The 13,235-nt window shown below is 42.3% G+C and overlaps 1 protein-coding gene across 2 annotated transcripts in view; it reads right to left on the reverse strand.

The window, feature by feature from the left end:
* The window catches only part of LOC131941189 (A disintegrin and metalloproteinase with thrombospondin motifs 6-like), a 69,885-nt gene that overhangs the window by 27,800 nt on the left and 28,850 nt on the right, over positions 1-13,235 (reverse strand). For both annotated transcript variants that reach the window (XR_009386620.1, XM_059300207.1), the window contains exons 3-6: positions 8,559-8,663; positions 7,138-7,191; positions 6,491-6,602; positions 3,332-3,465 (exon numbers count right to left, since the gene is read on the reverse strand). Coding sequence is in view for 1 of the 2 variants with exons in the window: in XM_059300207.1 (XP_059156190.1) it covers positions 3,332-3,465; positions 6,491-6,602; positions 7,138-7,191; positions 8,559-8,663 (405 nt within the window). In the remaining variant the exon portion in view is untranslated. The remainder of the gene's footprint in view (positions 1-3,331; positions 3,466-6,490; positions 6,603-7,137; positions 7,192-8,558; positions 8,664-13,235) is intronic.

Below are 13,235 nucleotides of genomic sequence, written 5' to 3' on the forward strand. Positions count from 1 at the left end.
TTTTTTTTTACCGATCAGATGAACAGGTTGTCTAGTTGTGACGTTTCTTTTAAAATGAAGTTTGGTTCTCTTCTTTTATAGGTAACCAGACAGACATGTTTAACGGGTCTAGAATTACCCTCCCCCCCCCACACACACGTCAATAACCTTTTGACATTACCCCCCCCCCCCCCGGAGTCATTACCCTCTTACTAGCTCTAACCCTAACCCTAGCCGTAACTATTAACCCTATTTTATCGATAACTAGGCGTGGTTGGGGGAACGGGTATAATAAGGGGGTATTGACTCTTGGGGGGGGGGGGGGTAATTGCACCGGGGGGTAATTGACCAGGTGGTATAAATGTCCTTCTCCCATGTTTAACACATATCACTTTTCTTAATGTCTTACTTACAGTCCTGATATGATTACATTTGAGGCACCTATGGCGGTCCATAAGGCAAGTGAAGTAGAGTTCACCTGTTTCTGTTACCTCTACTTATAAAGGGATAGTGTGGTCAGCACTATACACTCCCACCTAACGTGAATTAGGTACCCGTCAGGGTTTATACTGATTTAAACCCGGATTCGGACTCAAGACTTTCGGGTGAGCAGTCCAGCGCGCTACCGCTAGGCCACGCCGTCCCACACGAACAACAAATCTCTAAAAATTCAAAAGAATACACCAACTGGTTAGGCTAACTTAGCCGCTGACGATACCACAACAACAGTGTAAAGTACTAAAAATGTTCATAAAAAACGTTTTAATAACAAGTTTTGATGTAATATTGCACACAAAAAAGTAGAAAAATTATACACTACTATTTAAATTACTACAAAGAAAAGCGTGGGTCTCTTCTCTTCCTAAATATTAGTAAAGGTATCCAATAGATACTAAAGTGACCCACGCTTTTCTTTATAGTAATTTAAATAGTAGTGTATACGTTATTTTCTATTTTTTAGTGCATTATTACATAAAAACTTGTTATTAAAACGTTTTTTATGAATTTTTTTTCTTTCTTTACGACATCACCGGCTCAGGAGTCTCCAACAACCAGACAGGCCTACACACGACAAACTCCGACTAACTGGCTTGGATATCGGTTTGATTACAGTATCGGTCACTTCCTTCCTTCGTTTCACACCGGACTATCTTCCACACTACTCGTACCCCACCGTCTAGTACCCGGCTCAACGGTAGAACGCTAATAACTACAATACTACGTCACGCAGGTCAAATAAATGCATACTGAAAGGTAGATGAGTGCATTTTGTATTAAATAACTTTCCCCATTGAACGATATTCGAAAAAGTTGACACTTGGGCTGTGGCAAACATGGAATAGTTGTCACGGAGCTGTACACAGCATGGGTGTGGGGCTGGGCCTGGTGCCTAAGCGGCTGCCAGTTATCTGTATATTTTACAACTCACCTACTCTCATTGTTCAATGATGAGTGTTTTTATTCTGTTTAAGTTAAAGTTGTTTTTTTTAACAAAAAATATTTTTGAGTTTTAATGATAAATAATATAACTATTAATCTTTGTGCATGTCACTGGAGAGCCGCACTTTGGCATCAGAGGAGCCGCATGCGAGCCGCAGGTTGCTGACCCAGATCAAGACAGACTGACAACAGAGAAGCCAATTAAATAAGCATCATTTTGTGCCGAAGAGCTAGCAATAATTTCCAGAAAGATTCGCGCCTCTTTAAAATTTGTATCTACGATTGTTTACAGTTATCTATTTAGGCTTAAGTCAAAAGATAATTCAAAATCTAAAACAAAATTAAAACAGACAATACTTTTAACAACTTAAATATTTAACTTTAATAAAATAAAAAAATAATCAAGTTGTTTTTTTTTCTGTAATCTGTTAACATTTAATTATCTGTATCTTTAACAACTTTTGTAAACATACTTTTGGGTTAGTTCCCTTGAATGTTCTAAATTTAAAAATGGGGAGTAACTAGTCCAACTTTATTCAATTTTAAAGATCCTGATTTTCACTTGTGTAATTAAAAGAATGCCGCAAGAAGGTCTTTTGGGTAACAAAGCGGGAGTGAACTCTCCTACGTTTTTCTCGTTTATTCTTTTATGTATATTTAAAAATGGGTGTAGATATATATATATATATATATATATATATCACACAATGGAGTGGTACTTGCAGTAAAATCGAGCTATTGACTTGAGCTATGGTAGGTATGTTTGTGGCGAAACCGCTTAGTTTCGAGCAAACATGGAGAGACGTGAAGCTCTTACCATATGCTATTCTACGATATCAAATTTTAAAATTCTGAATGTTTTTGAAATAATCGAAAAGAATTACTTCCGTTTACCGAAATCGCTCAAAAATTTTAAAGACAAAATGATCTCAAGGACAAATTATCTCACTGACAAAAAGCACCAGGACAAAATATATCGAACAAATGATATCATGGACCCACACACCACGAGTTGACCTACCTTACAGACGCCCCCCCCCCCCCCACAGACCCCTTAAAGAACCCCCCACACATACCCCACACCACGAGTTGACCTACCTTACAAACGCTCCACCACACAGACCCACACACACCACGAGTAGACTTACCTTACAGACGCCCCCCCCCCACACATAACCCCCACACACCCACACACCATGAGTTGACCTACCTTACAGACGGACCCCCCACACACACACCCAAACACCACGAGTAGACCTACCTTACAGACGCCCCCCACACAGACCCCTCCACACACACACACACCACGAGTTGACCTACCTTACAAACGCTCCCCACACAGACCCCCCCCCCGCACACACCCACACCACGAGTTGACCTACCTTAGAGACGCCCCCCCCCCCCACACCATAAGTGACGTACCTTACAGACGCCCCCCACATAGACCCCCCCACACACACAACCACACAATGTGACCTACTTTACAGGCGCCCTCACACAGACCCCCCCCACAGACCCACACACCACGAGTAGACCTGCCTTACAGACGCCCACCCCCCCCCCCACCTAAACCCCCACACAGACCCCCCCCCCCCCCACACACACACAATGTGACCTACCTTACAGACGCCCCCCACACAGACCCCCCACACAATGTGACCTACCTTACAGACGCCCCCCACACGCACACCCCCACACAATGTGACCTACCTTACAGACGCCCCCCCACACAGACACCCACACAGACCCCCACACAGACCCCCACAAAATGTGACCTACCTTACAGACGCCCCCCACACAAACCCCCCCCCCCCCACATAACCCCCACACACCCACACACCATGAGTGACCTACCTTACAGACGCCCCCCCCCCACACACCCCCACACACACACCCACACAATGTGACCTACCTTACAGACGCCCCCCACACAGACCCCCATCGTGTCGATGTGGTCACAGCTGGTACCGTCTGCCACCGTCTCTCTCAGGGTCATGACGTCACCCTTGTTGCTGCGACACACCAGGGCACACGGTCTGGAGGCATCTGGAACAGATGGGCTGCACTTTTAGGGGGCTGCACTTTTAGGGGGCTGCACTTTTAGGTGGGGTGCACTTTTAGGGGGCTGCACTTTTAGGTGGGCTGCATTTTTAGGTGGGCTGCACTTTTAGGTGGGCTGCACTTTTAGGTGGGCTGCACTTTTAGGTGGGCTGCACTTTTAGGTGGGCTGCACTTTTAGGTGGGCTGCACTTTTAGGTGGGGTGCACTTTTAGGTGGGGTGTACTTTTAGGTGGGCTGCACTTTTAGGTGGGCTGCACTTTTAGGTGGGCTGCACTTTTAGGGGGCTGCACTTTTAGGGGGCTGCACTTTTAGGTGGGGTGCACTTTTAGGGGGCTGCACTTTTAGGTGGGCTGCATTTTTAGGTGGGCTGCACTTTTAGGTGGGCTGCACTTTTAGGTGGGCTGCACTTTTAGGTGGGCTGCACTTTTAGGTGGGCTGCACTTTTAGGTGGGTTGCACTTTTAGGTGGGCTGCACTTTTAGGTGGGTTGCACTTTTAGGTGGGCTGCACTTTTAGGTGGGCTGCACTTTTAGGTGGGTTGCACTTTTAGGTGGGCTGCACTTTTAGGTGGACTGCACTTTTAGGTGGGCTGTACTTTAAGGGGTGATGCACTTTTAGGTGGGCTGCACTTTTAGGTGGGCGGAACTTTTAGGTGGGCCGCACTTTTAGGGGGCTGCACTTTTAGGTGGGGTGCACGTTTAGGTGGGCTGAACTTTTAGGGGGCTGCACTTTTAGGTGGGCTGCACTTTTAGGTGGGCTATATTTTTAGGTGGGCTGCACTTTTAGGTGGGCTGCACTTTTAGGGGGCTGCACTTTTAGGGGCTGCACTATTAGGTGGGCTGCACTTTAAGTGAACTGCACTTTTAGGTGGGCTGCACTTTTAGGTGGGCTGCACTTTTAGGTGGGTTGCACTTTTAGGTGGGCTGCACTTTTGGGTGGGCTGCACTTTTAGGTGGGCTGCACTTTTGGGTGGGCTGCACTTTTGGGTGGGCTGCACTTTAAGGTGGGCTGCACTTTTAGGTGGGGCTATATTTTTAGGTGGGCTGAACTTTTAGCTGAGCTGCACATTTAGGGGGCTGCACTTTTCAGTGGGCTGCACTTTTAGTTAGGGGGTACTTTTAGAGTTGATGTACTTTTAGAGATGGGAGGTAGGCTACTGTTAGAGATGTTTGTTTTTTTTTATAATTGGGAGGTATAGTTGGGAGAAATTATAGTTAGAAAGTAGGCCTACTCTTAGAGTTGGAAGGTGCTTTTATTTTATAGTTCAATGGTACTTTTATAGCTCAGAAGTACTTTCATAGTTTTGTAGAGTCTGGAGGTATTTTTAGAGTTCACTATTACTTTTAAAGTTGGAAAACTACTTTCATTAGAGTTTAGAACTTTTTTAGTTTAATAGTTCGTTTTAGAGTTTGCCAGCTAGTATTTATCAAACCAAATGTATTTTTATTCAAGCGGTAATAACATAAATAGAAAAGTTACTTCCCACTTACTTGGAAAAGAGGAGAGGGTATTGGGAGGGTGATGGGACTGTGGGGGGAGGGTTATTATAAGGGTGATGGGACTGTGGGGGGGGGGTATTAGGAATGTGATGTGACTGTGGGGGGAGAGGTATTAAAGGGTGATGGGACTGTGGGGGTGTATTAGAAGGGTGATGGGACTGTGGGGGTGTATTAGAAGGGTGATGGGACTGTGGGGGTGTATTAGAAGGGTGATGGGACTGTGGGGGTGTATTAGAAGGGTGATGGGACTGTGGGGGGGGGTATTAGAAGGGTGGTGGGACTGTGGGGGGGGGTATTAGAAGGGTGGTGGGACTGTGGTGGGTATTAGAAGGGTGATGGGACTGTGGGGGGGGGGTATTAGAAGGGTGGTGGGACTGTGGGTGGAGGGTATTAGGAGGGTGGTGGGATTGTGGGGGGGGGGGGGTGCTGGGAGGGTGATAGTACTGTGGGGGGGGGGAGAATGTGAGGCGGTGATTTTAGCATGCTGGGAGGCTGGTGAGAACCGTAGGACCGCACCTGTAGCGTGTATCTACGACATGCCCGGCTAGATAAACACGCCAATAGTCCCTGAATAAAGATCTTGAGGCGCCATAGGGAACCGTCATGGGAGGGTGGGAGGGTTAGGGTGCCCACCCCCCCCCCCCCCCCCACCTTCTCTCTATGTGGCATCTCGCTCGACGCGTCATTAAAGTCAACATTTCATACTGTCTAGCTAAAGGTCACAAATTAGAGAGGGTTTTTTTTTTTTAACATTGCTACATTTTCCCGAGTTCTCGAGGTATCTCACTTTACGCGCACACACACAGAGAAAGAGAGAGAGACTCACACATACATACTTAACACACACACGCATTAAATATACCCACACATAATGTGCTCCCACGTTTCGAGACTACGTCTAGTTAAACACATTTGAGGTTAAAATCACCTTCAAGCTTTAACAATATCTTTAGTTGCCCGGTATTTTAACGGGCGTACAGACTAGTATTTGCCTTCAATTATTATTAATTGGGGTGGGAGTGGGTGTTTAATTTTTTCTTCTGATGGGACGGCTGATATGTGTAATTTTATTCCAGTTAGAACTTTTTTACAACGCTCGGAGTTATCGCTATCATAAAGTTTTGTTATGGGTTAGTTCTCCAACATGGCGGAAGTCTCCGCTGTTTGAAGTTGGTGTTTTATTTTAATTTAGGCTATTAATTAAAATATTATTATGTAAGCCTACTGTTACAAAAAGATAACTAAATTTAGTTAAATAAAATGTGAAGGAATACGGAAAAATAGATAATTTAAAACGCGTATTAATTATAGTATGTAGGTCTGCGGTAAGTAAGTGAAGAATCCTCTTTAGATTTAGCGATCCCTTGGGCAGGTGAAGTAGAGTTCATATGTTTATTGACCTCGGCATTTAAAAGGAAGTTAAGTAAAGATGACTAAAAAAACGGGTAAATTAAATATGCAGACATTTAGAAAAACAAAATAATTAAGAACTAATTAAAAACGACAAATTACCGAAATATGGCCTCCACGAGAATTCCTTCGTGACGTCATTGACCTTGATGGGGACGCCGTTGAAGGAGCTGCACTGGGCTGTCCTGAAGTCCACTGTTCCCGCCGGACAGGGCTGTTCGGATGATAAAACAGCAAAAACAGCTTAACGACCAAGACCCACGGCTAAGTATCAAATGATCGGTTAACGAACCGACCAGCTCACTAATTAACTGACCAAATTACCATTCAACACATCAGGTCATTTCCCTACCCCCCCCCCCCCCTTCTTGTCCCATTTACTAGATAATCATTCCTAAAACCAAAGTACAACTCTACTCTCTAACCCAACCATACCAACCATTTTCTAGAACAGTCCATGGCAAAATGTATACCATATCAAGCAACCGTAAACTCTAGCCTCATCTAACTCCCAAACTAGTGTTTCTTTCAGGCATCGCTTCGGGGCCCAACCCTTCCCCCCTTCCCCCCCCCCCCCCCCCAACGAAATAGCAAAAATATATAATTCATATAGAAAATATATACTTTTAACATGTAACCCCCCCCCCCCACACACACACACACACACCCCGGAAGATTGTCTGCCACCCACTCTCATCCCCCCCCCAGAGAAAAATGTCTGAAAGAAACACCGCCCCAAAAGAACTCACCTCTGTATTACATGAGCGCGCTTGTGTGTTGTCCCCTTGACATGCACCATCCACCTGCCTGTGTCATCAACATCAATCAGGTTAATTCTCTTCAATTTTAATCAATTTTATAATTAATTAAACATGTGTATTTTTATCTTATGGGACGGCTTGGTCGAATGGTAGAGCGTTCGGCGGCTAGCCCGAAGATCTCGAGTTCGGATCTCGGTTCGGACTTGTGACCGACGGATGTCCCTGAGTCCACCCAGCTCTGATGGGTACCCGACTTACGTTGGGGAAAGTAAATGCGGTCGGGCATAGTGCTGACGACACTATACACCTTAAAATGACAAGTTCAAGACACATCTGAACTCTACTTCATCTGTTCAATAAATCACTAAAACTACTTTTTTTTTACCTATTACCTTTGAGTAGCATTTCCAGTATTTTCCCCCACTATCTATTTCCCTCAAGTACATCCGTCATCAAAAAACTATCCCTAATTAAATATTAAATACCATTACAGAACAGTATTACTGCTGGCACTACTTTACAAAGAACTATTCACTCCCCCTTCACCACCCCTGCCCCCATATACTGTAGTTATTTAGTACAGTTTCCATAGAATCCTTTAGTCGCACTGGCTTGCATTATACATAAGTATACAAATAAGAATTGAAAGAATAATTGTTTATAGTGATAAGTGAATGTTCTTGGTGATGAATTATTGTTCTAGTTGATGAATGAATGTTCTAGGTGAGGAATAAATGTTCTAGATGATGAATGTTCTTGGTGATGAATTATTGTTCTATGTGATACATGGATGTTCTTGGCGATGAACGAATGTTCTAGGTGATGAATTATTGTTCTAGTTGATGAATGAATGTTCTAGGTGATGAATGAATGTTCTAGGTCAGGGGTCTCCAAACTTTTTAGTCCGAGGGCCGCATTAACTATCAAATTTCAGTTCGGGGGCCAGTTTCTTCTAGGCATGTCTTTGATTTTTTTCTGGGCAAAGTTCCTCAGCCATCACCAATAAACGTTTTTTCCTTGGACAAAATGATCTCAGCGGGCCGGAAGAGAGGACCTCGCGGGCCGCAGTTTGGAGACCCCTGTTCTAGGTGATGAATGAATGTTCTAGGTGATGAATGAATGTTCTAGGTGATGAATGAATGATCTTTGTGATGAATGAATGCTCTAGGTGATGAATTATTGTTCTATGTGATAAATGAATGTTCTGTGTGCTGAATGAATGATCTTTGTGACGAAACAATGTTCTTCATGGTTGCTGAATGTTGTACATGAATGTTCTGTCGTCAAAACTGGCTTTAGTTCGTTAATAAACGCAATTGGTATTTAATGAATTTTCTAAGTGGTATACGAATGTTACATGTTGTGAATTAATGTTTTTGGCGATGAATCAATTGGTCATGTTCTAGCACTTGCCTTCTCACTAGACAAACTCTTGATCGAACTTGGACGCCACTCCCGCATGTTCTAGAACATTCTGTGTAGCCGCTCCAAGAACCCCACTCTGTGACTTGACCCTACGAGAAAATAAGCATTCACTGAACTCCATTATTTAACCTGACCCTACGAGAAAATAAGCATTCATTGAACCCCATTCTGTGATCTGACCCTACGAGAAAATAAGCATTCATTGAACTCCATTATTTAACCTGATCCTACGAGAAAATAAGCATTCATTGAACCCCATTCTGTGATCTGACCCTACGAGAAAATAAGCATTCATTGAACTAACGAGAAAATAAGCATTCACTGAACTCCATTATTTAACCAAACCCTTCGAGAAAATAAGCATTCATTGTACCCCATTATATAATCTGACCGTACGAGAAAATAAGCATTCATTGAACCCCATTCTGTAATCTGACCGTACGAGAAAATAAGCATTCATTGAACCCCATTCTATAATCTGACCGTACGAGAAAATAAGCATCTATATATTTCTATCTATATATATAATTCTCTTCTTCGAGCCGTTAGAAAACAAGCTGCAACCTCGCCTTACAGTCCCCTCTCTTCCTCTATATCAATATCACAACCACCCCCACCCCGCCCCCACATTGTCTGGTGAGTTGTGTTCACTCTGTTTACATTTTACAATCACAGAGACGGGTTTGGTGACGGCTATTAGGGGCAGATAATTTAGTTTGAAACGATTTTAAACTTAGAGGAGGTAACTAAGAGGAGGCTGCTTTCACGTGGGGGGGGGGTAGTGTTTTTAAGCAAATATTTTCAATGGCAGCATTGGTACTGTCGAATTCACAAATTATAAATTACTGAAAAGTAGAAAAAAAAACAACTAAATAGCGGCGTATGATACGCAGCGGGTCGGCTCGTATATATATAATTCTCTTCTGGGAGACGCTAGAAAACAAGCTGTAAGCGCGCTCCCTACCACCCCACCCCTACATGGTCTGGTGAGCTGTGGTTCACGCTAAATGTTTATAATCGTAGAGCCGGGTTTAGTGACGGCTATTAGGGGCAGATAATTTAGTTTGAAACGATTTTGAACTTAGGGGAGGTAACTATGAGGAGGCTGCTTTCACGGGGGGTGGGGGGTGGGGTAGGGGTTGAGGGAAAGGAGGGTGGGGGTAGTATCGTTCTTAACGACCTACTGATAGTGTTTTAAAGCAAATATTTTCAGTGACAGCAGAGGTACTGTCGAATTCACAAATTATGAATTACTGAAAAGTAGAAAATAAAACAACTAAATAGCGGCGTATGATACGCTGCGGGTCGGCTCGTTCATTATATTTTTATTCATGTTGTCCTGTCACAAATAATTCCTTAACCCCTTACAGCCCGGGTTCTGAATTGTTTTGTCCTTGCTGTGCGTCCAAGCAAGGGGAATTACTCACTTTTTAAAAATTGTTATCCATAATCATTAATAAAAATAAAAATCCACGTGTATTTAAAAATCAAAACAAAATATAATTCACAGAGTAAAATGTATGTAGGTTATTGTGCATTACTTCGAATTAACATGCAATAAATATTTTAATTTAAAAAGCAGCATACAGTTTTATAGTGAAAAATGGCATTGAAAGAGCATGCATAGACAGAGGAGGCATTTACTGCCGAATAGGAATGTAAAGGGTTAAAAAGAAAAACTCTCGGAAATAAAAGTTTACAAAAAATCATGCGTCAGTAATGTCTGGTTTCCGTCCACCTGTCTGACTACGCATGCGCATGTCAACAGGTCATTTGAGTGACATCTGATGTAATTTTCTTGACATTTTCAATTTGGGTCAGGTTTGTTACGTGCCTGTGTTACAAAGAGCATGGCAGGCAGGCAGGCATTTTCACAGGGATGGGGGGGGGGGGGCGGGAATAGCCTGTGGCTTGTTAGATCTATTGGCTTGGGATGGGAAAAAATAGGGTGGTGTTCCCTTTTCGAACCTGACGGTCCTTAGGGCAAGTGAAGTAGAGTTCACCTGTTCTTGTGGCTTCGGCATATGAAGGAATAGTGTGGTCAGCACTATGTCCAGCCTCCTTTACTTTACATAACATGAGTTAGGTACCCATCAGAGCTGAGTGGACTCAGGGACTTTGTATTGACTTGAAACCGGATTCAAACTCGAGATTTTCGAGTTAGTAGCCCAGCGCACTACCGCTAGGCCAAACCGTCCCGTATAGGATGTGGTTACATGGATGATATTGTGTACGTTTTTTATATATGGACATTTGGTAAATGTGGACATAACTAATGGCATGTACGAAATGTGTCATCTATACATGAAGAATTATACATATGTTCATGAACATAGATAGCACCCAGAGATATTGTCATTAGCATATGTTTCATTACACAACTTATACACATTATACCATGCCCTTCTTTTTCTTCGTTCTTAATTGTAATGTTGCAAGGGATTTCCTCCAACCCAATTACGTATTTAAGTGTCAACTTGTTATGCGCCATCAGTGCTTCTTAAAGACTTTTTTCTCCGGGGGGGGGTGCTTGATATTTTCGGGAGGGGGTCGAACGAATTTGCGGTGGGGGGGGGGGGGGCGGACACAGGTAAAAGTATATATTTTCAATATAAACTCCATTTCGTTCTGGGGGGCGGTAGACTTTCTTCTGGGGAGCCCCACCCCGAATACATGAATGGAAGAAACTGTGCCCCATATAGACCATTGACTCCTCCCATTGATTTCAGACTGCTACTTCAGCTTTTGTCCAACAAAAAACAAACTACAAAGCAGTTGTTGTTTGATTTTGGAGTTGTCTCTCCTTGAAGAGTGGCTGTCCCCAGCTAACGAGCCTCATCTGCCTGAGACTTCGGTTAAGCTTTACTGACTCGACCACGCCGACCCCTGGCCATACTCTAGAGTGAATACATTGTTTATCGCAGTGAACTCCAAGTCCAGATAATCAGCCCTGCCTAGGCCTTTTCTAAACTCCAAACCAAAACTATCTATGGACACAAATACTATGTAGCTGATTATACACCTTATTATACACCTTATACCAATTTGTATACACATTATACACTTTATACACCTTATACAACTTATTATACAACTTATACACCTTATTATGCACTTTATTATACACCTTATTATACACCTTATACATTTTATAAATACAACTTATTATACACCATATAAATACACCTTATTATACACCTTATTATTCACCTTATTATACACCTTATTATGCACCTTATTATACACCTTATTATACACCTTATACCACTTATTATACACCTTATTATACACCTTATTATACAGCTTATAATACACCTTATTATACACCTTATTATACACCTTATTATACACCTTATTATACACCTTATTATAAACCTTATTATACACCTTATTATGCACCTTATTGTACACATTATTATACACCTTATACCACTTATTATACACCTTATTATACACCTTATTATACAGCTTATAATACACCTTATTATACACCTTATTATACACCTTATTATACACCTTATTATACACCTTATTATGCACCTTATTATGCACCTTATTATACACCTTATTATACACCTTATTATACAACTTAACCTCATTATTATACACCTTGTACACATTACTATATAACTTGTAACTATTATAACCTTATTATACCCCTTATTATACACATTATTTATACACTTTATTATAAAACTAGTTATACAACTTATTATACAACTTTAACCAACGTCATCATTTTAAAATATAAACCGAGCCTTGTCCCCACCCCCTCCTCCCCGTCCCCTCACTTAGCGACAGCTGGTAATCATTTTAAAATTCCTACACCAGACCTAGACGTGTAACAGGCCTACAGACTTTAAATAAGCAGACTATTAATTAGCAGGCCATAATTTACTGTGAAAGTATTTTCTAATAGTGAGACAACATTTATAAAATTCTTTGTAACATACAGCTACCTCGGATGGGGGTAATGAGGGGGGCGTGGGTTTGGGCGTCGGCAATAAAGGTCACTAAGGTCGCAGGTTGTCACAAAAATCCAGACCTACCCCCCCCTACCCATTTCATATCCCATCACTCTCTCATTACTCCTATAATGACGAAACAAACGTCTGTATATTAACGCTTATCTTTTAATATTATATCAAGTACCGACTACTACATGTTGTGTCGAACGGTAGAGCTTTTGGCTGGCAGCCCGAAGGTCTCGAGTTCGGATCTCGGTTCGGTCTTGTGACTGTACAGCGTCCTTGGGTCTACCCAGCTCTGATGGGTACCTAACTTTAGTTGGTGAAAGTAAAAGCGGCTGGGCATAATGCTGATCACACCATACTTTCAAACGCCGAGGTCAAGAAATATATTAAGCTCTACTTCATATGCCCAATGGATCGCTAGGTTTAAAGAGGAACTTTACTTTTTCATTTATAGTACTCGTTGTACATGTCTATAGAAAGAAACCTAGCTGTGGTTCTATACAATAGTTCACTCTATTATAATACAATTTACTTTTCTGTGAGTAAAAAAAAAAAAACACGTCTAATTTATACTGACATGTCATTCCAAACTGCCAACTGTCAAATCTGAACTTTTAACCCTCCCCCCCCCCTCTAACCCCTATCCGTCCTAATGATGTAATATTGACGTCATAGCAGGATAAGCTA

This window comes from Physella acuta, unplaced genomic scaffold (assembly GCF_028476545.2).
Source record: "Physella acuta isolate Inbredline_101_S28 unplaced genomic scaffold, ASM2847654v3 ptg000352l, whole genome shotgun sequence".
NCBI classification, from domain to species: Eukaryota; Metazoa; Mollusca; class Gastropoda; family Physidae; genus Physella; species Physella acuta.